Source organism: Leucopleurus acutus, assembly GCF_964270905.1.
Source record: "Leucopleurus acutus genome assembly, chromosome: 16".
Taxonomy (NCBI): Eukaryota; Metazoa; Chordata; class Mammalia; order Artiodactyla; family Delphinidae; genus Leucopleurus; species Leucopleurus acutus.
This window is the reverse complement of record NC_139158.1, coordinates 58,857,971-58,882,985: the sequence shown is the minus strand read 5'-3', so window position 1 is coordinate 58,882,985 and position 25,015 is coordinate 58,857,971. Positions and strand designations below refer to the sequence as shown.

Genomic DNA, 25,015 nt, shown 5'->3' with positions numbered 1-25,015 from the left:
CTCAGCCACTGCGATGTGCTGCTTCTCTTCCACGCCTGGGTGTCCTGTCTGTATCCTGGGGATGACAGCAATTTCCTAGGAACCCCCTGCATGGATGTCACTGGAACTTAGGAGGAATAAACCTCCTAAGGATCGTTATCCTCCCTACCTTTGTCCTCAGCAACATCCTCCCCATCACCAAGCCTCCGGCGCAGCCCCGTAGGCTCTCATCAAGGGCAGATGAAATGAACAGCCCAGCCCTGACTCTGTCAACCCCTCTCCCCACAGGTGCTGGACCAGGCCCGCGTGCAAAAGCCTGTGACTGTGCAGATTCTCTTCTCCAACCCGCTGGATGAGCTGGTGAAGGACTGCAAGCTGATAGCGGAGGGGAGCGGCCTGCTGCAGGGCACCCTCGAGATCGAGTGAGTCCCAGGCTGAGGGTCCAGTGTGGGATGGTGGGAGCAGGGGCAGAGGGGCCCTCCCCAGAGCCCGGGGCAGGGCAGACAGAACTCCTCTAGCCTCTGAACCTGGGAATCTGCACATAGGGATACACGTTTGCATTTGGTTTGGGGGTTCACCAAACTTGAACTCAAGGGAAGTCCACGTCACCAGAGCTTGGAGCTGGTCCTCATATTTGGGAGATCATGGGATCCACCCACTGCCCCTTCCCCTGCTGAGGGGTCCCAGAGCTGAAGGGGTTTGATGACCCAGGGTGGCAGCTAGAGGGAGTTGAAGGAGCAGTGACCTTGACCAGAGCAGAACTTGAGGCCTCACGCTGACTCCTGCCTTTCCCCATCAGCATGCCAAACCTGCGCCCCAGGGAGCAGTCCCAAGTGGATTTTGAGATCCTGCCCACCCGGAGTGGCACCAAGCAGCTCCTCGTCAACTTCTCCTGCAACAAGTTCTCCGCGATCAAGGGCATGCTGCCCATCAAAGTGGTCGAGTGAAGGGCCCAGGTGGCCCCATACAAACTTGGGAACAGGGAGCAGGCAGGACTCACCTGTGGAGTGAGCCCCCTGCCCACACACACTGTCCAGCCTGGGAAACTCACTCCGTCCCCCAAGGTGGCCTGGACTCGGACCTCCAGGCTCCAGCACACACCCCTCCCTTGCTCCCAGGCTGGGCTGGTTTCACCCTGGCCCACAGCTTGATCACTTTTGCACGTTCCCCAAGCTTCTCCTCAACATCGCCCACTCTGTGAGCTCCATGACCCTGCTCAGCCCTTATACCCTCAGTGCTGTGGGCATGGAGCGACACCTGACCCAGCGGCTCTCCAAATGGATACAGGGGGAGAAGATGGTCTGGACTGTTTGCTGATCCCCAGCCTGCAGTTGGCACATTCCTGCTCCTCTCTTAGGCCACTATGGAGGTGGGGGGATGATGGTTAGCCATCTGTTGTAACACTCACAACCGCACCCTCAAAATAAATGTTAAAAAGAGCGCGATCACACAGCACTGACTTTACAGGACTGCTGCTTCAACTCAGGTGGTGGAGAAGGAGAGAGGGGGGCTGGGGCCATGTCCTTCTGGAGAACAGATGGCCTTGGGGAGGCCGTGCTCTCTATGTTCCAGTGTCCAAGAAGAGTGGGCTTGTTCTGTATGGCTCCAAGTGCAAAACTAGGGAGACGTTTCAAATCAGTTTAGGAAACCTCTCTAAGATGATGTCCAAAAAGTAATTGGCTGCCTTGGAGCAGGCAGGGAGCGCCTTGGAGGGAGCGCCTTGTCCAGGCAGGCTTCGGGCACTCTCTGTGTAGCCAGGCAAACTCTTCCAGGGTCTCTACAGGCGTCAGGGTGAGAAGGGACTTCAAAATCTTCACTGGAACCCTTTCACAGAGCAGGTGTGGGTGGTGGCCCAACCTCTGCTCACACTGCACTCGCCCCAACTTGTGCCACACTCCTCCTCTTGCAGCCAGAGCCCTGCTAACTCCACCAGAACCTTCTCTGCCTTCACACATGCTCTCAGGGTTCCTCAGTCTTTGCCCCTTGAAATACCCGAAGCAGATCCCAGAGCTTTCCGTCACTGGTGCTGACTAACCCTATTTTGGCAATCATGCCTCCCTTTTTGGATATAAGGGACCAGTCCAACCTACACAGAAGCTTCAGCCTCACATCCAGTTCAAAGCTTCTGCCCTATGCTCAGCTCAGGCCTGACCTGGGCTTGCAGAAGGAGGCACTGTGCATGCCCCCTCTTCCTTCCTCCTTCCCCTCTTGTTGCCTGATCCATCAGAGTTGGAGAAGGGAGAGAGGAAATTAGGAGAAAAATGACAAAGTTCTATTTCACTGGTGTTGATGCAGCCTGGCCACAGGAGCCCGCCGCGTGGCTGGCATGTAAGTGCAGGCTTTCTGCGTTGCATGTCTCCAGTGTGGCCAACATGCCCCTCAGACTCAGCCTCTGGAGGTTCTCCCCTACCGCTAACTGCTCTGGAAGTAGTGGTCCTATTGTGATGGTTTGAGCCCAGTTCCCTTTCATGGGCTCCACTGCCCTGCCGCAGCCACCTCCTCTCCCGCTTCTGCATCTCAAGCTGGTCCAGCGTCAGCTTCCCACCTCCAAGTGCCCCAGGTGGGCAGCCAGCACCAGAACGTGTGTCCATACTTGCTCCTGGTGTCAAGGAGTTCTCACCAGGGCCCAGTTCTGGTGTCTGAACGCAGCTGGGCCTCCCAGTCTCTGCAGGACACCAGGCCCCCAGCTGCGGAGGGGGAAGCTCGTCTCTCCTCTTGGAGCCTTGCCACTCTCTCAAATGCCCCTTGATTTGGCCTGGAGAGAGACACCAGTCCCCAGTGAGCAGGGGCAGGATGGAATAGTCAGACTTCTGCCCTGGTTTCTATTAGCAAAAAGGAAATCCAGAGGTTTCCATTTCCTCCCATCCACATGAGGCCTGCCCCAGACTTTAAATCCCTCAAGCATCAGCCCTGTCAGCAAGCGTCTCCCGAGTGCCTGCTTTCTGCCAGGCTCTGTCCAGAGAGATTAAAAACCAACAAGAGCATGATCCCTGCCTTTGGGTTTCCATCCTCAAGGGAGTCTCCTAAGGTGTGTCATTAAAAATCCATGGGGAGTTTGTAACCAACCCCAAGTACATGTGTCTTAGAGCTATGTCTATACACCCCTCCCCCCCACTTGGGTTCTGAAGGATTTTAGCAATAAAACAAAGAAATAGCAGGCAGAAGCCACAGCGCCATATTTATTTCTGGTAGAAGAGAAGTTAGAGGTTGTAGCAAAGTGTGAGATGCAGTCGGCCTGCTGGCTGAACCCCAGAATTAGGTGACCTTACTCTATTGGTTAGGATATATGCTCAGTAGCCATAGCAGGGAAACCCAAACTGCCAGGGTCCTAAACAGAATGGGCATTAATTTCTCTCATATAAGAGCCAAGGGAAGCATCTCAGGGACACAGGCTTCCTTGTCTTACAATGCTGTCATCCTCCACACGTAGCTTCCACCTATCGATTCCAGGTGGTTCTTCCAGCTCAAGGCAAAAGCCCACAGGCCATCCAGCAGGAAGAAAGAAAAGGGGAATAGATGGGCACCCTCCTTCCCAATCTGAAAGTCAAAAGTTGAAATTATGCATTTCACTTCTGCAAACATCCCATTGGCCAATGACTCTAAAAGTGGGTTGTTTGAAATGAATAACACTGATATATCTCTAGCCAAACTGATTGGGAAAAAATAAAAAATACACAAATTACAAATATCAGGAATGAATGCACCTGCAGCTATTTAAAGGGAGTAAAGGAATATTATGAACAATGTTATGCCAATAAATCAGACAACTTAGATAAAATGAATTCCTTGAAAGACACAGACTATCAAAATTCATTCAAGAAAAGTAGATATTCCCCATATCTGTTAAAGAAATTGAGTTTGGAGTGAAAACCAGCAGAAACTGTCCAGAAGCCAAACAAGCCACAGAGCGGCTGGTTGTTTTGTCACTATGTTTTCCTGTGGTTTGTTATACAGCAAAGGAACCATTTTTCTCCATGTCCATGCATACATCCTTGCCCTTTCCAGTGAAATGTCCCCTCTTCTGAGAAACCTTCTCTGTATCCCTCCTCCCCTTGCTGCACCCATACACAGTTGGCCCTTCCTTCATCTAAAATTCCCTTCACTGTGCACATGTCTTTTTAGACCACTTTGGCTTAAAGTCATCTGGGCCTTTGTACATCCCTCTCCCCATCTTAGACTATGTACTTGTCATGGGCAAGAACCAGGTTTCCCTTAGCCCTCCACACTTAGCAGTGTCTGGTGTAGATTAAGTACCCATAGATATTCATTAAAGACCAAAGAGGTGAATGAGATTGTAGTTGAACAAACAAATGAATGAATGAAGTGACTAATTGGAAGTACTAAAAAATTATAATATCTAACATTCGTTGAGAGTGTAAAATCTGTAAGTCACTGTTCTAAGGATTTTTAAAAATTTATTGAGTGCCTACTATGTGCCAGATATCATGCTCAATGTTTCATGTCCATTATCTTACTGAATCCTATATAGCATTCTTGAGTGGCAATCATTGTTATTCTTATTTTTGTCCTTTTAACTTTCTTTATAAATGGACTTTATTTTTTAGAGTAGTTTTAGATTCGCGGCAAAATTGAACAGAAGGCACAGATATTTCTCATATATCCCCTGCCCCCACGTACGCATAGCCTCCCCCATTATCAATATCCCTACTAGAATAGTATACTTGTTACAATTGATGAGCCTATAGTACATTTGTTACAATTGATGAGCCTATATTGACACATCATTATCACCCAAAGTTCATAGTTTTACATTAGGGTTCACTCTTGGTGTTGTACATTCTATGGGTTTGGATAACTTTATAATAACATGTATCCACCATTATAGTAGCCTCCTTCTCCTCTAACACCTGACAACCACTGATCCTCTTCCTGTCTCCATAGTTTTGCCTCTTCCAGAATGCCACATAGTTGAAATCATACAGTAAGTAGTTTTGTCAGCCAGACTTCTTTCACTTAGTAATATGCATTTAAGTTTCCTCTAAGTCTTTTCATGACTTGATAGTTTATTTCTGAGTAATGTTCCTTTGTCTAGATGTGCCACAGTTTGTTTATCCATTCATCCACTGAAGGACACCTTGGATGCTTCCAAATTATGGCAATTATCAGTAGAGTTTCTATAAACATCCATGGGCAGAGTTTTGTGTGGACATAAGTTTTCAACTCCTTTGAGCAAATATCAAGGAGCCCAATTGCTGGATCATGCAATAACAGTATACTTAGTTTTATAAGAGACTGCCAAATTCTCTTCCAAAGTAGCATTATGCATTTCCACCAGCAATGAACGAGAGCTCCTATTGCTCTACACCCACATCAGCATTTGGTATTGGTAGTGTTCTGGATTTTGGCCGTTCTGATAGATATGTAATGGTATCTCATTGTTTTAATTTGCATTTCCCTGATGACATATGAAGTCCAGTATCTTTTCATATGCATATTTGTCATCTATATATCTTCTCTAGTGAGGTGTCTGCTAAATGTATTTAGCCTTTATTTTAATCAGGTTATTTGTTTTCTTATTGTTGAGCTTCAAGAGTTCTTTGTATATTTTGGATAACAGTCCTTTATTAGATATGTCATTTGCAAATATTTTCTACTAGTCTGTGGCTGTCTTCTCATTCTCTTGACAGTGTCTTTGGTAGGTGAGAAATTATTAATTTTGATGAAGTCCAGCTTATTAATTCTTTCATGAATCATGCCTTTGGTGTTGTATTTAAAAAGTCATTGCCACGGACTTCCCTGGTGGTCCAGTGGTTAGGACTCCGTGCTTCCACTGCTGCACTGCAGGGGGCCTGGGTTCAATCCCTGGTGGGGAAACTAAGATCCTGCATCTTGCTCAGTGCAGCCAAAAAAAATTTTTTTTAAGTAAAAATAAATAAAGTCATTGCCAAACCCAGGGTCATCTAGATTTTCCCTTATGTTATCTTCTAGGAGTTTTAGAGTTTTGCATCTTACATTTAGGTCTGTGATTCATTTTGAGTTAATTTTTGTGAATGGTATAAAGTCTGTGTCTAGATTCATTTTTTTTGCATGTAGATGTCCAGTTGTTTCAGAATCCTTTGTTGAAAAGATTATCTTTTCTCCATTGTATTGTCTTTGCTCCTTCACCAAAGATCAGTTGACTATATTTATGTGGCTCTATTTCTGGGCTCTCTATTCCATTCCACTGATCTATTTGTCTATTCTTTCACCAATACCGCATTGTGTTGATAACTGTAGCTTTATAGCAAATCTTGAAGTTGAGTAGTGTCAGTCCTTTGATGTTGTTCTTCTCCTTCAATGCTGTGCTGGCTATTCTGGGTCTTTTGCCTCTCCATAAACTTTAGAATCATTTTGTTGATATCCATAAAATGACTCAATGAGATTTTAATTGGGATTGCTTTGAATCTACAGATCAAGTTAGGAAGAACTGACATCTTGTCAATATTAAGTCTTCTTATCCATAAACCTGGAATATCTGTCCTATATTTAGTACTTTGATTTCTTCATTAGAGTTTTGTAGTTTTCCTTGTATAGATCTTGTATGTATTTTCTTAGCATTTTATCTGTTTTATTTTGGAGGGTGTTAAATTAAATAATATTATGGTTTTTTAAATTTCAAATTCCACTTTTCATTGTTGGTATATAGGAAAATGATTGATTTTTTTAATATTAGCCTTAAATCCTGCAATCTTGCTATAATAGGTTCTTAGTCCCAGGAGTTTGCTGCTGTTGTGGCTGATTCTTTCAGATTTTCTGGAAAAATAATAATGTCATTTATGAACAAAGATAGCTTTATTTCTTCCTTCACAATCTGTACACCTTTCATTTCCTTTTCTTATTGTATTAGCTAGAACATCCAATGTTGAAAAAAAGTGGTGAGAGGAGACATCCTTGCCTTGTTCCTGCTCTTAGTGAGAAACCTTCTAGTATGATGCTAGGTATTTTGTAGATGTTCTTTATCAAATTGAAAAAATCCCCCCTATTCCTGGTTTACTGAAGGTTTGAAATGAGTGTTGCATTTTGGCAAATGTCTTTTCTGCATCTATTGATGTGACATGTGATTTTCTTCTTTAGCCTATTGATGTAATGGGTTACAGTAATTGATTTCTTTTTTTTTTTTTTGAGTTGCACAGATTTTTTTTTAACATCTTTTTCAGAGTACAATTGCTCCATAATGGTGTGATAGTTTCTGCTCTACAACAAAGTGATTCAACCATACACACACATAAATACCCACATCTCCCCACTCTGCAACTCTCTCCGCCACCCCGCCCCCCGCATCCCATCCCTCTAGGTGGTCACAAAGCAGCGAGCTAATCTCCCTGTGCTATGCCGCTGCTTCCCACTAGCTATCTATTTTACATTTGGTAGTATTTATAAGTCCATGCCACTCTCTCACTTCGTCCCAGCTTACCCTTACCCTTCCCTTTGTCCTTGAGGACATTCTCTACGTCTGCGTCTTTATTCCTGTCCTGCCCCTAGGTTCTTCAGAAATTTTGTTGTTGTTGTTTTCAGATTCCATATATATGTGTTAGCATACGGTATTTGTTTTTCTCTTTCTGACTTACTTCATTCTGTATGACAGACTTTAGGTGCATCCATCTCACTACAAATAACTCAATTTCATTTCTTTTTATGGCTGAGTAATATTCCATTGTATATATGTGCCACATCTTCTTTATCCACTCATCTGTCAATGGACACTTAAGTTGCTTCCATGTCCTGGCTATTGTAAATAGAGCTGCAATGAACATTTTGGTACATGACTCTTCTTGAATTATGGTTTCCTCAGGGTATATGCTCAGTAGTGGGATTGCTGGGTCATATAGTAGTTCTATTTTTAGTTTTTAAAGGAACCTCCATACTCTTCTCCATAGTGGCTCTGTCAATTTACATTTCCACCAACAGTGCAAGAGGCTTCCCTTTTCTCCACACCCTCTCCAGCATTTATTGTTTTGTAGATTTTTTGATGATGGCCATTCTTACTCGTGTGAGGTGATACCTCATTGTAGTTTTGATTTGCATTTCTCTAATGATTAGTGATGTTGAGCATTCTTTCATGTGTTTGTTGGCAATCTGTATATCTTCTTTGGAGAAATGTCTATTTAGGTCTTCTGCCCATTTCTGGATTGGAATATTTATTTTTTTGATACGGAGTTGCATGAACTGCTTGTAAATTTTGGAGGTTAGTCCTTTGTCAGCTACTTCATTTGCAAGTATTTTCTCCCACTGTGAGGGTTGTCTTTTGTCTTGTTTATGGTTTCCTTAGGTGTGCAAAAGCTTTTAAGTTTCATTATGTCCCTTTTGCTTATTTTTTTAATTTCCTTTTCTCTAGGAGGTGGTTCAAAAAGGATCTTGCTGTGATTTATGTCATAGAGTGTCCTGCCTGTTTTCCTCTAAGAGTTTTATAGTGTCTGGCCTTACCTTTAGGTTTTTAATCCATTTTGAGTTTATTTCTGTGTATGGTGTTAGGGAGTGTTCTAACTTCATTCTTTTACATGTAGCTGTCCAGTTTTCCCAGCACCACTTATTAAAGAGGCTGTCTTTTCTCCATTGTATATTCTTGCCTCCTTTATCAAAAATAAGGTGACCATATGTGCATGGGTTTAACTCTGGCCATTCTATCCTGTTCCGTTGATCTATAATTCAGTTTTTGTGCCAGTACCATACTGTCTAGATTATTATAGCTTTGTAGTATAGTCTGAGGTCTGGGAGCCTGATTCCTCCAGCTCCTTTTTTCTTTCTCAAGATTGCTTTGGCTATTTGGGGTCTTTTGTGTTTCCATACAAATTGTAAAATTTTTTGTTCTATTTTGTGAAAAATGCCATTGGTAGTTTGATAGGGATTGCATTGAATCTGTAGATTGCTTTGGGTAGCAGAGTCATTTTCACAATGTTGATTCTTCCAATCCAAGAACATTGTATATCTCTCCATCTGTTGGTATCATCTTTAATTTCTTTCATCAGTGTCTTATAGTTTTCTGCATATAGGTCTTTTGTCTCCCTCGGTAGGCTTATTCCTAGGTATTTTATTCTTCTTGTTGCAATGGTAAATGGGAGTGTTTCCTTAATTTCTCTTTCAGAGTTTTCATCATTAGTGTATAGGAATGCAAGAGATTTCTGTGCATTAATTTTGTATCCTGCTACTTTACCAAATTCATTGATTAGCTCTAGTAGCTTTCTGGTGGCATCTTTAGGATTCTCTATGTATAGTGTCATGTCATCTGCAAACAGTGACAGTTTTACTTCTTTTCTGATTTGCATTACTTTTATTTCTTTTTCATCTCTGATTGCTGCGACTAAAACTTGCAAACCAATGTTGAATAACAGTCGTGAGAGTGGACAACCTTGTCTTGTTCCTGATCTTAGTGGAAAAGGTTTCAGTTTTCCACCTTTGAGAACGATGTTGGCTGTAGGTTTGTCATATATGGCCTTTATCATGTTGAGGTAAGTTCCCTCTATGCCTACTTTCTGGAGGATTTTTATCATAAATGAGTGTTGAATTTTGTCAAAAGCTTTTTCTGCCTCTATTGAGAAGATCATATGGTTTTTCTTCTTCAATCTGTTAATATGGTTTATCACATTGATTGATTTGCATATATTGAAGAATCCTTGCATTCTTGGGATAAACCCCACTTGATCATAGTGTATGATCCTTTCAGTGTACTGTTGGATTCCGTTTGCAATATTTTGTTGAGGATTTTTGCATCTATGTTCATCAGTGATATTGGCCTGTAGTTTTCTTTCTTTGTGACATCTTTGTCTGGTTTTGGTATCAGGGTGATGGTGGTCTCGTAGAATGAGTTTGGGAGTGTTCCTCCCTCTGCTATATTTTGGAAGAGTTTGAGAAGGATAGGTGTTAGCTCTTCTCTAAATGTTTGATAGAATTCACCTGTGAAGCCATCTGGTCCTGGACTTTTGTTTGTTGGAAGATTTTTAATCACAGTTTCAATTTCATTACTTCTGATTGGTCTGTTTATATTTTCTATTTCTTCCTGGTTCAATCTTGGAGTGTTGTGCTTTTCTAAGAATTTGTCCATTTCTTTCAGGTTGCCCATTTTATTGCCATACAGTTGCTTGTAGCAATCTCTCATGTTCCTTTGTATTTCTGCAGTGTCAGTTGTTACTTCTCCTTTTTCATTTCTAGTTCTATTGATTTGAGTCTTCTCCCTTTTTTTCCTGATGAGTCTGGCTAATGGTTTATCAATTTTGTTTATCTTCTCAAAGAACCAGCTTTTAGTTTTATTTATCTTTGCTACTGTTTCCTTATTTCTTTTTCATTTATTTCTGATCTAATCTTTATGATTTCTTTCCTCCTGCTTACTTTGGGTTTTTTTGGTTTGTCTGTTCTTCTTTCTGTAATTGCTTTAGGTGTAAGTTTAGGTTGTTTACTTGAGATGTTTCTTGTTTCTTGAGGTAGGATTGTATTGCTATAAACTTCCCCCTTAGAACTGCTTTTGCTGCATCCCATAGGTTTTTGGTTGTTTTGTTTTCATTGTCATTTGTTTCTAGGTATTTTTTTATTTCCTCTTTGATTTCTTTAGTGATCTCTTGGTTATTAAGTAGTGTATTGTTTAGTCTCCATGTGTTTGTGGTTTTTACAGATGTTTTCCTGTAATTGATATCTAGTCTCATAGCATTGCGGTTAGAAAAGATACTTGATACAATTTCAATTTTCTTAAATTTACCAAGACTTGATTTGTGACCCAAGATATGATCTATCCTGGAGAATGTTCCATGAGCACTTGAGAAGAAAGTGTATTTTGTTGTTTTTGGATGGAATGTCCTATCAATATCAATTAAGTCCATCTTGTTTAGTGTATCATTTAAAGCTTGTGTTTCCTTATTTATTTTCATTTTGGATGATCTGTCCATGGGTGGAAGTAGGGTGTTTAAGTCCCCTACTATGAATGTGTTACTGTCGATTTCCCCTTTTATGGCTGTTAGTATTTGCCTTATGTATTGAGGTGCTCCTATTTTGGGTGCATAAATATTTACAATTGTTATATCTTCTTCTTGGATCGATCACTTGATCATTATGTAGTGTCCTTCTTTGTCTCTTGTAATAGTCTTTATTTTAAAGTCTATTTTGTCTGATATGAGAATTGTTACTCCAGCTTTCTTTTGATTTCCCTTTGCATAGAATATCTTTTTCCATTCCCTTACTTTCAGTCTGTATGTGTCCCTAGGTCTGAAGTGGGTGACTTGTAGACAGCATATATACGTGTTTTGTTTTTGTATCCATTCAGCCAGTCTATGTCTTTTGGCTGGAGCATTTAATCTAGTTACATTTAAGGTAATTATCAATACGTATGTTCCTATTGCCATTTTCTTAATAGCTTTGGGTTTGTTATTTTAGGTCTTTTCCTTCTCTTGTGTTTCCTGCCTAGAGAAGTTCCTTTGGCATTTGTTGTAAAGCTGGTTTGGTGGTGCTGAATTCTCTTAGCTTTTGCTTGTCTGTTAAGGTTTTAATTTCTCTGTCAAGGATCTCTGAATGAGATCCTTGCTGGGTAGAGTAATCTTGGTTGTACGTTTTTCCCTTTCATCACTTTAAATATGTCCTGTCACTCTCTTCTGGCTTGCAGAGTTTCTGCTGAAAGATCAGCTGTTAACCTTATGGGGATTCCCTTGTATGTTATTTGTTGTTGTTCCCTTGCTGTTTTTAATATTTTTTCTTTGTGTTTAATTTTTGATAGTTTAATTGATATGTGTCTTGGCATGCTTCTCCTTGGATTTATCCTGTATGGGACTCTCTGCATTTCCTGGACTTGATTGACTATTTCCTTTCCCATATTAGGGAAGTTTTCAACTATAATCTCTTCAAATATTTTCTCAGTCCCTTTCTTTTTGTCTTCTTCTTCCAGGACTCCTGTAATTCGAATGTTGGTGCATTTTATGTTGTCCCAGAGGTCTTTGAGACTTTCTTCCCTTCTTTCATTCTTTTGTCTTTATTCTTCTCTGTGGTAATTATTTCTACTATTTCATCTTCCAGGTCACTTATCCATTCTTCTGCCTCAGTTATTCTGCTATTGATTCCTTCTAGAGAATTTTTAATTTCATTTATTGTGTTGCTCATCATTGTTTGTTTGCTGTTTAGTTCTTCTAGGTCCTTGTTAAACGTTTCTTGTATTTTCTCCATTCTGTTTACAAGATTCTGGATCATCTTTCCTATCATTATTCTGAATTATTTTTCCAGTGGACTGCCTATTTTCTCTTCATTTGTTTGGTCTGGTGGGGTTTTACCTTGCTCATTCATCTGCTGTGTGTTTCCCTGTCTTCTCATTTTGCTTCACTTACTGTGTTTGGGGTCTCCTTTTCACAGGATGCAGGTTCATAGTTCCTGTTGTTTCTGGTGTCTGCCCCCAGTGGCTAAAGTTGGTTCAGTGTTTATGTAGGCTTCCTGGTGGAGGGGACTAGTACCTGTGTTCTGGTGGATGAGGCTGGATCTTGTCCTTTTGGTGGGATAGGACCGTGTCCAGTGGTGTGTTTTGGGGTGTTTGTGACCTTATTATGATTTTAGGCAGACTCTCTGCTAATGGGTGAGGTTGTGTTCCTGTCTTGCTTGTTGTTTGGCATAGGGAGTACAGCACTGTAGCTTGCTGGTCGTTGAGTGGAGCTGTGTCTTAACGTTGAGATGGAGATATCTGGGAGAGCTTTCATCATTTGATATTACATGGAGCTGGGAGGTCTCTGGTGGACCAGTGTCCTGAGCTCAGCTCTCCCACTTCAGAGGCACAGACCTGGCACCTGGCTGGAGCACCAAGACCCTGTCAGGCCACACAGCTCAGAAGAAAAAGGAGAAAAGAAAGAAAGAAAGAAAGAAAGAAAGAAAGAAAGAAAGAAAGAAAGAAAGAAAGAAAGAAAGAAAGAAAGAAAGAAGGGAGGGAGGGAGGGAGGGAGGGAGGGAGGGAGGGAGGAAGGAAGGAGGAAGGAAGGAAGGAAGGAAGGAAAGAAAGAAAGAAAGAAAGAAAGGAAGGAAGGAAGGAAGGAAGGAAGGAAGGAAGGAAGGAAGGAAGAAAGAAAGAAAGAAAGGAAGAAAGAAAGAAAGAAAGGAAGAAAGAAAGAAAGAAAGAAAGAAAGAAAGAAAGAAAGAAAGAAAGAAAGAAAGAAAGAAAGAAAGAAAGAAAGAAAGAAAGAGAGGGGGCTTCCCTGGTGGTGCAGTGGTTGAGAGTCTGCCTGCCAATGCAAGGGACACAGGTTCGTGCCCCAGTCCAGGAAGATCCCACGTGCCGTGGAGCAGCTAGGCCCACGAGCCACAGCTGCTGAGCCTGCACGTCCGGAGCCTGTGCTCCATAGCGGGAGAGGCCACAGCAGTGAGAGGCCCGCATACTGCAAAAAAAAAAGAGAGAGAAAGTTATTAAAGTGAAAAATAGTTATTAAAATTAAAAAACATTAAAAAGTAATTTTTAAAAAAGTAAAAAACAAAAAGAAGAGAGTAACCAAACCAAAACACAAATCCACCAATGATAACAAGTGCTAAAAACTATACCCAAAAAATGGACAGACAAAACCCTAGGACAAATGGTAAAAGCAAAGCTATATAGACAAAATCACACAAAGAAGCATACACGTACACACTCACAAAAGAGGAAAAAAATATATTTTTTTTAAAAAAAGGAAGAGAGCAACCAAATCAATAAACAAATCTACCAATGATAATAAACTAAATACTAAACTAAGATAAACATAAAGCCAGGAACAAATTAGATGCAGAAAGCAAACCCCAAGTCTGTAGTTGCTCCCAAAGTCCACCACCTGAATTTTAGGATGATTCGTTGTCTATTCAGGTATTCCACAGATGCAGGGTACATCAAGTTGATTGTGGAGATTTAATCCACTGCTCCTGAGGCTGCTGGGAGAAATTTCTCTTTCTCTTCTTTGTTCGCACAGCTCCTGGGGTTCAGCTTTGGATTTGGCCCCGCCTCTGCGTGTAGGTCACCTGAGGACGTCTGTTCTTCACTCAGACAGGATGGGGTTAAAGGAGCTGATTCGGGGGCTCTGGCTCACTCAGGCCGGGGGGAGGGAGGGGTACGTATGCAGGGCGAGCCTGCGGTGGCAGAGGCCAACGGGACATTGCAACAGCCTGAGGTGCGCTGTGTGTTCTCCCGGGGAAGTTGTCCCTGGATCACGGGACCCTGGCAGTGGCGGGCTGCACAGGCTCCCGGGAGGGGAGGTGTGGGTAGTGACCTGTGCTTGCACACAGGCTTCTTGGTGGCTGCAGCAGCAGCCTTAGTGTTTCATGCCTGTCTCTGGAGTCTGCACTGATAGCTGTGGCTCGCACGGGTCTCTGGAGCTCGTTTAGGCGGTGCTCTGAATCCCCACTCCTCGTGCACCCCAAAACAATGGTTTCTTGCCTCTTAGGCAGTTCCAGACTTTTTCCCAGACTCCCTCCCGGCTAGTTGTGGCGTACTAGCCCCCTTCAGTCTGTGTTCACGCAGCCAACCCCAGTCCACTTCCTGGGATCTGACCTCTGAAGCCTGAGCCTCAGCTCCCAGCACACACCCGCCCCGGCAGGTGAGCAGACAAGCCTCTCAGGCTGGTGAGTGCTGGTTGACACCGATCCTCTGTGTGGGAATCTCTCTGCTTTGCCCTCTGCACCTCTTTTGCTGCACTCTTCTCCATGGCTCTGAAGCTTCCCTCCCACCCAGTCCCCATCTCCGCCAGTAAAGGGGCTTCCTAGTGTGTGGAAACTTTTCCTCCTTCACAGCTCCCTCCCACTGGTGCACGTCCCATCCCTATTCGTCTGTGTTTATTCTGTTTTCTTTTGCCCTACCCAGGTACATGGGGAGTTTCTTGCCTTTGGGGAAGTCTGAGGTCTTCTGCCAGCATTCAGTTGGTGTTCTGTAGGAGTTGTTCCACATGTAGATTTATTTCTGATGTATTTGTGGGGAGGAAGGTGATCTCCATGTCTTACTCCTCAGCCGTCTTGATGGTCTCCTCCAGTAATTGATTTTTGAATGCAGAACCAGCCTTGCAAATCTGGGATAAATCCCACTTGATTCTGGTACATAAGTCTTTTTACACAATGTTTTACACAGTATTTTGTTGAGGATTTTTGCATCTATGTTCATGAGAGATAGTGGTCTGTCATATCCTTTTCCTATAATGTCTTTGTCTGGTTTTGGTATTTGGCCTTATTGAATGGGTTAGGAAGTATTCTCTCTGCTTCCACTCTCCAAAAGAGATTGTAGAGAATTGGTGTAATTTCTTCCTTAAACTTTTGGTAAAATTCACCATTGAACCCATCTGGGCTGGTTCTTCTTGTTTTGTACTGACTCAATTTCTTTGATAGAAATTAAATACATATAGGCCTTTTCAGATTCTTCTGTGAGTTTTGTCAGATTGTCTCTTCAAGGAATTTGTCCATTTCATCTAGGTTACAAAATTTGTGGGCATAGAATTATTCATACCATTTCTCTATTATCCTTTTAATGCTCATGGATCTGCAGTGATGTCCCCTCTTTCATTTTTGATATTAATAATTTGTGTCTTCTCTATATTTTCTTATTTAGCTTGCCTAGAGGCTTATTGATTTTATTGATCTTTTCAAAGAATTAGTTTTTGGTTTTGTTGATTTTCTCTTTTGATTTCTTGTTTTTCATTGATTCTGCTTTATTTTTAAGTTTTATTTTCCTTATTTTGCTTACTTTGGATTTAATTTGCTTTTCTTTTGCTAGTTTACTAAAGTGGAAACTGATTATTGATTTTAGATCTTCTTTTCTAATATATGCATTCAGTGCTATAAACTTCCACCTAAGCACTGGTTTGGTGCATCCTAAACATTTTAAGTTATATTTTCATTTAGCTCAAAATATTTTAAAATTTCCCTTGAAATTTCTTCTTTGACCCCTGTGTTATTTAGAATTGTGTTGTTTAATCTCCATTTATCTTGGGATTTTCCAGCTATCCGTTTGCTGTTAATTTCTAGTTTAATTCTAGTGTGGTCTAAGCACACACATTGCACAATTTCTATTCCTTTAATTTGTTAGGGTGTGTTTTGTGGCCTAGAATGTGGTCAATCTTGGTGAATATTCCATGTGAGCTGGAGAAAAATGTGTATTCTGTTTTGGGGTGTATTAGTTTATAGATGTCTATTATATCCAGTTGACTGATGGCATTGTTGAATTCAACTATGTCCTTACTGATTTTCTGCTTGCTGGATCTACACATTTGTGATAATGATATGTTGAAATCTCCATCTGTAATAGTGGATTTATCTATTTCTCCTTACAGTTCTATCAATTTTTATCCTACATATTTTGATGCTTTGTTATCAGGCACATACACGTTAAGGATTGTTATGTTTCCTTGGAGAACTGACCCCTTTATCATTATGTAACACCCTCCTTATCTCCGATAACTTTCCTTGTTCTGAAATCTGTTGTCAGAAAATAATATAGTTACTCCCACATTTTTTTGATTAGTGTTAACATGGTGCAACTCTCTCCATTCATTTACTTTTAATCTATATATGTCTTTATATTTAAAGTGGATTTCTTCTAGACAAAATATAGTTAGGTCTTGTTTTTTGATCCACTCTTTCAATCTCTGTCTTTTAATTGGTGTATTTAGATCATTGACATTCAAAGTAACTGGATATAGTTGGGTTAATATCTACATTTATTACTGTTTTCTATTTGTTACTTTGTTTCTAGTTTTGTCTCTCACTATTTTTCTGCCTTTGTGCTTTTAATTGATCATTTTATATTATTCCATTTTTTCTCCTTGCTTAGCATATCTTTTGTTCTTTTTTTAGTGCAAGTACCTTATAATAATAATCCAAATTCTTTTCTCCTGTCCCTTATATCACTGCTTTCCTTCATTTCACTTCTTATTATGTAAGCATACATATATACACCATATATATGAAATATATAAATACACAATCAAATATATTACTATTTGAACAAACTATTATTATTTGAACAAAATAATATCTTTTAGATCAATTATTATTTTGAACAAACTATTATCTTTTAGATCAATTAACAATAAGAAAAACAAAGAAAACATGAGGGGAATTTTCTCCGATCTTCACCAAGAAAACCTGGTAAGGTTTCTGGAGGGAAAACCCACAGAGATGTTGGGGACCCTCTATGACTGGGTCCCCCTGGAGTTTTTAACTCTCAGACTTGTCCACAATGAGCCTCCATCAATCACCACTTTCTTTAGAGTAATCCTGTAAAAACTGACCTTGTTTAAGATGAGTTATTTTAAAAATCTTAATAAAGTATAAAACAGAACAAAAAAGTCACTTCAGTTCAGGTTTTCCTACCCCAACACTGGTTCCCACAGAGGTTGCTGCTCAAGTGTTTCTCTGTATTCACAAATCTCTCCAGTTTGGGGGACAGCAGTTTGCCTTGGGACCTCACTTCTCTTATGGATCTAAGAAGAGTTGTTGATTTTTCAGTTTGTTTAGATTTTTACTTGTTGTTAGTACAGAGTGGCGACTTCCAAGCTTCTTACATGTCAGACTGGGAAGCCAGAAGTCTGTTCTAAGCATTTTATAGGTACTTGTTTATTTAAGCTTTCCAACAAACCTTTGAGGAAAGGACTAACATTATCTTCACCTTACAGATAAGGGAACTGAGACTTCAAGACTTAATTGGGTCACAGGAGAGTTAGTAAGTGGCAGTGGTGGTACCTGGGCAGACTGGCTATAGTGCCTAACCTCTATGTTATGTTGTGCTACCTACACAAATTCTGAAAAGGTATCCAGTGATAAATGCCATCACAGGTTTACAAAGAAACAAGGGGGTAAAGGATGCAGAAAGTCAAGGAAGTGTGTCTCTGCCATGGCACCCAGCCCTGGAGAGGCATTCTTGGATGCCTCCTCCCAGACTACTTTCCTGCAACTACTTGGTTATTGGCTCTCTCCTTCCCACACTAAGTGCCATCAATAGGGGAGCTATGAGTCCCTCTTTCCAGAAACAGCCTCCTTACCCGTCCTACCTTTGGCTCTAGACCACTCCTCCTCCCAACCTTGATCACACCTGCCTTAGAAGCCAGCCTCAAACAGCTGAATTCAACCAGCATCTCCTGGAGCCTGCCGCATAGTAGGGGGTCTTCCTGCCATGTGTCATTTCCCCTCCCTGCAACCTTGAAAGGCAGACATTATTTACTTCCCTTGTACCAATGGGGAAGCAGAGGTTTAGAGCAAGTTCTCTCCATTCTTTGCTCTCATACTAACCTTCACATACCTTTATGATCATCTTTATTGCAATCATTTGTTTATCTGTCAATAGTTGCCAATAAACAAGGTAGAAACATAGGCAAATGTGCATAAAATGAGTTATTGATATCACCTTATTAATGGCCAACCCATAGTAAATTAGCTTTCTCTTTTGTAAAATAAAAATGTTTAACATATACAGATACATTTATTAAAATATTTTATACAAATATAGTTACAGTATAAAAATCCCTTAAATACATGAGCAAAACAGAGACTGAAAAACAGACAGTTCTCTTTCCCACCCCTCTTCTACTCTTTTTTCTAGAGAACACACAAGTTGTCAATTTGGAGTGTGCCCTTTCCAACTTCTGGGCCCTTGAGAGAGGAGAGAGGGGGGTCTCCTACTCTTCCATGGTGAGAATTACAGGCTTTTGTAAAATCATCTGACGGTCAGTGCTTCAGACTGAAGGTCCAGACTTCTGTTTAAACTTGATATCCCTGTGGAGACTGGAGGCATAACTCTACAGGAAGATTTTGGTGTTTTTGTATATGACATTGACAATCCAACTCAGCTGATGTGAGCGACCTCCTAGGGTCACCAAGCCATTAAATTCCAAGATTTCTTGAATCACAGATGATTCATGAACCCCTACTGTGACCAGCTTCTAGGGATTCAGCACAGATGATCTTTGTTTTCTAGAAGTTTTCTGGCATGGGGAAACAGAGGTATAGAAGTGGATGTGGGAAGATAGATAATAAAATGAGTAATCAAATAAATACAAAATACATTTTCAAATAATTATTGTACACTGATGAATAAAAGTCAGGATGGGGATATGTGTTGAGGAGGGACTGGGCAGGGCAGCCCTCTGACAGGTAATATTTACTAGAAACAGAAAATGAACTATGAAGGAAAGCCATGTGAAGATCTAAAGGAGTGAGTTCCAGGAACAACAGAGCAAAGCCCTGAGGTGGGAATATCCCTGGTGTGTAATCAGAACATAAGGAAGCAATGCTCTTGTAGAGGAGAAGTGAGGGTGAGAGTAATTGGAATGAAAGCAGAGTGGTGGGGTGGGGGGCACAGATTCCATCGGGCCTTGGAGACCACTGTAAGGACTTTGGCTTCTATCCTGGATGAGATGGGGCGTCCAGGAGGGTTTTGAGCAGAGAAGTGACAGGATCTCACTTGTGTTTTAAAAGAAACCCTCTGGCCGATGCAGGGAGTCCAGTGAGGAGGCTACTGTAACCATCCAGGTAAGAGGTGATGGTAGCTCAGACCAGTGTGGGTAGCAAAGGCTCGACGAAGAAGTGGTGGAGAAGGCAGAACCCACTAGACATCCCAAGGGATTAGACATGGAATGTGAAGAAAGGAGGCTTATAACTGACACCAACATCTACTAGCGTGAGCAATACAGTGATTCCAGGGCTCACGGAGCACTGCTCTTTTGCTCTTCCTCAAGTGGTAAGCCCTGGGGGACTGCAAAATGGAAGCTCTTTACCTCTCCCTCCAGACTCACTCTGGTCCCCCATTGGCCACCTCTCTGTGTCTAACCCTCTAACCCCTGTGCTGGGACCCTGGCCTAGGCCCAGGAAACATCTTCTTTGGTCAATGTCCCAGGTGTTCAGAACTCCACACCAGTCTTGGAAGGAGGAGCAGGTTTCAGAGGGAAAAGAAGACTTGAGGTCCAGCTGGGAGGCTGGGGCAATCAAGGAGAACGTCTCAGATGAGTTGACCTTGAAAGATGTTAAGACATTCTCATATTCAGGCAGGAGACATTGGATCCGGGTGAGGGGGGTGCATGAGAAGGGAAGATCTGTTGCTAAACATGAGGAATGTGAGGCTGGAGAGGCAAGTGGATGAGGACTGGGAAAAGCCTGACCCTGACTGGCCAGAGTTCATTTCAATTTGGTGGGGCAGAGTGGGGGAGGGGCTGTACGGCAGATTATATTTTCCAAACATGGCCACAATCCTAGTTCCATATGCTCTTCCAGACTCAATCAAAAGGTAAAGTCTAATCTCCCCCCTTCTCAAAGGTTGTCCTTTGAAACTGCCTTGATGAACAATGCAGCCGAAGTGATGCTATGGGACTTCTGATAAATCATAAAAGACAACATGGATTCTTCCTGGCTTGCTCTCGTTCTTGCTCTCTCTCTCTCTCTCAGCACTCACATTTGGAACCCAGCCTCTATGTTGTGAGGAAGCCCACAGTACATGGAGAGACTTCATGTAGATATGCCAGCTGAAAATCCAGCTAAGGTTCCCACCACCAGCCAGAATCAACTGCCAACCATGTGAGTAAACGAAACTTCAGTAGCTTCAGCCCCAGACATTGAGTTACACTCAGCCCTCAAGTCTTCAAGCCAAGGCTCTGAACTTCATGGAACACAGGCAAGCCATCCCCACCATGCCATGTCTGAAATCCTCACTCATGAGAACAATAAATAAATGTTTTACACCACGAAGTTTGGGGGTAGTTTGTTACGCATCAGTTAATTGACACAAGCTTCAGTGCATGTCAGCCTCTTGAATAATTTCCCAGTGTCATTAATGTGTCCCTATTATTTCCAGGGTTATCAGTGTCTAAGTAGGCATTATGCACAGACATTAAAGCATTTTATCTAAATATTATCTTATTATTGTTCCCCTTTGTGCTTGGCTGGTGCCTGTTTGTTGAGGAGGCAGGAACACTCCCCACCCAGGACAGGAGCAACCCTTGTGGTTCTGTTTAAGAATAGGGTTCTCTCTTCATGATGCTGTCGTGTAAAAATGATGTGCCTGCTCATCATGGATGAAGAGAACCGGGAGACTCAAAGTGACTCTGGAGTAAGGAATGTGACCTAAGGTAAAGGGCTTATCTGCTCATCTGATGCCTCCCAGGTCAGCCCTGTCCCAAAACAAGCCTCTTTAACCATCCGTGCATCCATCAGTCATCTATGCATCTACTCAATCACAACCATCTTAAATACTTACTCTGTGTCAGGCACTGCACACATGAGAATACAGTGGTCCATGAACTCATGAAGTTTATTTTTTTAATTTATTTTATTATTTATTTATTTTAGGCTGTGTTGGTCTTTGTTGCTGTGCACGGGCTTTCTCTAGTTGCGGTGAACGGGGGCTACTCTTCATTATGGTGTACAGGCTTCTCATCGTGGTGGCTTCACTTGTTACAGAGCACGGACTCTAGGCACGAGCTTCAGTACTTGTGGCACACGGGCTCAATAGTTGTGGCTCACAGGCTCTAGAGTGCAGGCTCAGTAGTTGTGGCACATGGGATTAGTTGCTCCGTGGCATGTGGGATCCTCCTGGACCAGGGCTCGAACCCGTGTCCCCTGCATTGGCAGGTGGATTAACCACTGTGCCACCAGGGAAGGCCCCAACTCATGAAGTTTACATCCTAATGGAGAATCAGACAGAAGCAGGTAAACCAGCAAATAAAATACTGACAGTTTGTTATAAGTGTAATGAAGGAAAAACACAGGTGTTGTCCTGGGGAATAACAGGCTACCTCCCCTGTGGCTGGAGGAGGTCTCTCTGAGGAGTTGTTTTGGCTGAGACCTGAAAAAACCAAGCATGATAGACCTGTCTGCAAGCAAAGGAAACTGACTCTGGCCGGATCAAGGAGAGGAGAAAATATTGAAAGGACACAAGGTACTCACTCTAAGGAGAGAAGATGGAGAACCAGGTTTAGAAAATGAGCAGGAACAAAGGATGGCCACACGATTGGCATCACAGTCAAAACTGAACCACAGGAAAAGGGTTCAAGATGGTGACATAAGAAGATCCTGTGGTCACCTCCTCCCATGGACACACCAAATTTACAACTACATATAGAACAGTTCTCTCAAAAAAGACCAGAAGACTGGCAGAACAGCTCTTCCACAACAAAAGACAAAGGAGGGGGGGAAGGCACATCAAGATGGGTAAGAGAGGTGACCAACAAGCAGGAGGGAGCTCCTCCCTCAGGAGCAAGGGGTTCAGCCCCACATTTGACACTTCAGCCTGTGAAACCTGAACCAGAAAGGTGAACCCCTGGAATGACTGGCTTTGAAATCCAGCAGGGCTTATTCTGAGAGAGCTGAAGGGCTGTATAAAACAGAAACTCCACTCTTGCAGGGCCTACACACTGGCTCCAAGTTCCAACGCAGAAGCCATAGCTTGAGAAGCACTTGAGGAGGGAGATTTGCTGATTAGTCTTAGGATGTATACGGAGAGTAAGGGTCTTTTGGAGACCTCTCCAGGGACAGAGATGCTGGCAGGTGCCATTTTTCTTACTCTCCTTCTGCCTCATTAGCCTGGAGCTAGCAGGCATCATTTTTGGCACTCTCAATCTCACTCACTAGCACAGCTCACACAGCCTGCTGATCACCCACAACAGCCCTCACCTCACCAGACCCAGAGTGAGACCTCACCCCAGTCCAGCACTCATCCAGCACAGTCCCTGCACTGCCAGATCCAGCAGATGGGCTTGCCCCATCCTAGCTCTCATCCACAGCTGTCCCGCCCCACTAGATATAGAAGGTGCATGCACCCCACACAGGGGATGACACTTGAACACCTGGTGCTGGTGGCCAGGAGGGCTTGTGTTTCTGGGCCCCATGGGACTGAAACAAGCAGAGAGACAGATCTTGGCAGGCTAGCACCTCCAGAGTACTGCACAGACAACAGAACAAAGCACACCCCCAGTCTTCCAGTGACCACTCCTTCAAGAACCGGGAGAGAGAGCTGATTTGCCTAATACACAGAAATAAACACAAAGAGTCAGGCAAAATGAGGAGACAGAGGAATATATTCCAAAGAAAAGAGCAAGACAAAACCTCAGAAAAAAAGACAGTAATGAAACAGAGATAAGCAACCTACCTGATACAGAGTTCAAAGTAATGGTAATAAAGATGCTCACCAGACTCAGGAGAAGAATAGTTGAACACAGTGGGATCTTCAACAAAGAGTTAGAAAATATAAGAAAGTTCCAAACAAGCTACAGAGCTGAAGAATTCAATAACCAAACTGAAAAATACACTAGATAAATGAACTAAAAAATACAACAGCAGACTAGATGAAGCAGAAGAATGAATCAGTGAGCTGAAAAACAATGGAAATCACCCAGATAGAGCAGCAAAAAAAAAAAAAAAAAGAATTAAAAAAATGAAGATTTCTTAAGGGACCTCTGGGACAACACCAAGCAGAATAACATTTACATTAAAGGGTCCCAGAAAAAGAAGAGAAAGAGAAGGGACTAGAAAATGTATTTGAAGAAATAATGGCTGAAAACTTACCTAATCTGGGGAAGGAAAGAGAGTTCCAAATAAAATGAACCCAAAGAGATCCACACCAATACATGTTATAGTAAAGTTGTAAAAGTTAAAGAGAGGATTTTAAAAGCAGCAAGAGAAAAACAACTTCTTACATATAAGAGAAACCCCATAAGGCTAGCAGCAGGTTTTTCAACAGAAAATTTGCAAGCCAGAAGAGGGTGGCAAAACACATTCAAAGTGCTGAAAAGAAAAAACTTTCAACCAAGAATTCTGTACCCACAAGTTTATCATTCAGAATTAAAGGAGAGATCAAGAGCTTTCCAGGTAAGAAAAGTTGAAGTTCATCACCAGTAAATCAACCTTACAAGAAATGTTAAAGGACTTCTCTGAGCTTAAAGGCAATGGCACTCATTAATAACAAGAAAACATATGAAAGTAAAACTCTCACTGGAAAAGGTAAGTATATAGTAAAGGTAGTGAATCAATTAGTTATAAAGCAAGTGTGAAGGTTGAAAGATGAAAATAGTAAAAATTAACTAAAATTACAATAATTAGTTCAGGGACGCACAAAACAAAAAGATGTAAAATGAGACATCAAAGATACAAAAAATAGGAGAGGGAGTAAAAATGTGTTTTGGAATGTGTTCAAATTGAAGTTGCTATCAACTTAAAACAAACTATTATATATATATAGCGTTTTATATATGAATCTCACAACAACTACAAAGTGAAAACTCATAGTAAATACACAAAAGAAATAGAGAAAAGAATCCAAACTTAACACTAAAGAAAGTCATCAAACCACAAAGGAAGAGAACAAGAACAAGAAAGGGACAGAGAAGAACTATGAAAAAGACACAGAAAACAATTAACAAAATGGCAATAAGTGCATACCTATCAATAATTATTTCAAATGTAAATGGACTAAACTCTTCAATCAAAAGACATAGAATGGGTGAGTGGATTAAGAAACAAGACACAATTATATGTTTCCCACAAGAGACTAACTTCAGAAGTAAGGACACACACAGACTATAAGTGAAGGTATGGAGAAAGAAATTACATGCAAACAGAAATGAAAGGAAAACTGGTGTAGCTATACTCATATCAGACAAAATAGACTTTAAAACAAAGACTGTAATAAAATACAAAATGGGCATCACATAATGATAAAGGATCAATCCAGCAAGAAGATATAACGTTTATAAATATACATGCACCCAACATAAAGCAAATATTACCAGACCTAAAGGGAGAAATTGACAGCAATAAAATAATAGTAAGAGACTTTAACACTTCACTTACAACAACAGGTTGATCAGGCAGAAAATAAATAAGGAAACACAGAGATTGGTTCAAGATGACAGAGTAGAAGAACGTGCGCTCACTCCCTCTTGCAAGAACACCAGAATCACAACTAACTGCTGGACAATCATCAACAGGAAGACACTGGAACTCACCAAAACAGATACCCCAGACCTAAAGACAAAGGAGAAACCACAATGAGTTGGTAGGAGGGGTGCAATCACAATAAAATCAAATCCCATAACTGCTGGGTGGGTGACTCACAAACTGCAGAACACTTGTACCACAGAAGTCCACCCAC

General features: G+C 41.7%; 1 protein-coding gene across 1 annotated transcript in view; it reads left to right on the top strand.

Moving 5' to 3' along the window:
* LOC309972649 (protein-glutamine gamma-glutamyltransferase E-like) overlaps positions 1-926 on the top strand; it is a gene marked incomplete at its 3' end in the record, with an annotated part of 30,249 nt that extends 29,323 nt beyond the window's left edge. Inside the window, exons 10-11 of the mRNA XM_082856435.1 lie at positions 268-401; positions 779-926. Of these exons, the coding sequence (XP_082712561.1) occupies positions 268-401; positions 779-926 (282 nt within the window). The remainder of the gene's footprint in view (positions 1-267; positions 402-778) is intronic.
* Positions 927-25,015: the final 24,089 nt, after the last annotated feature.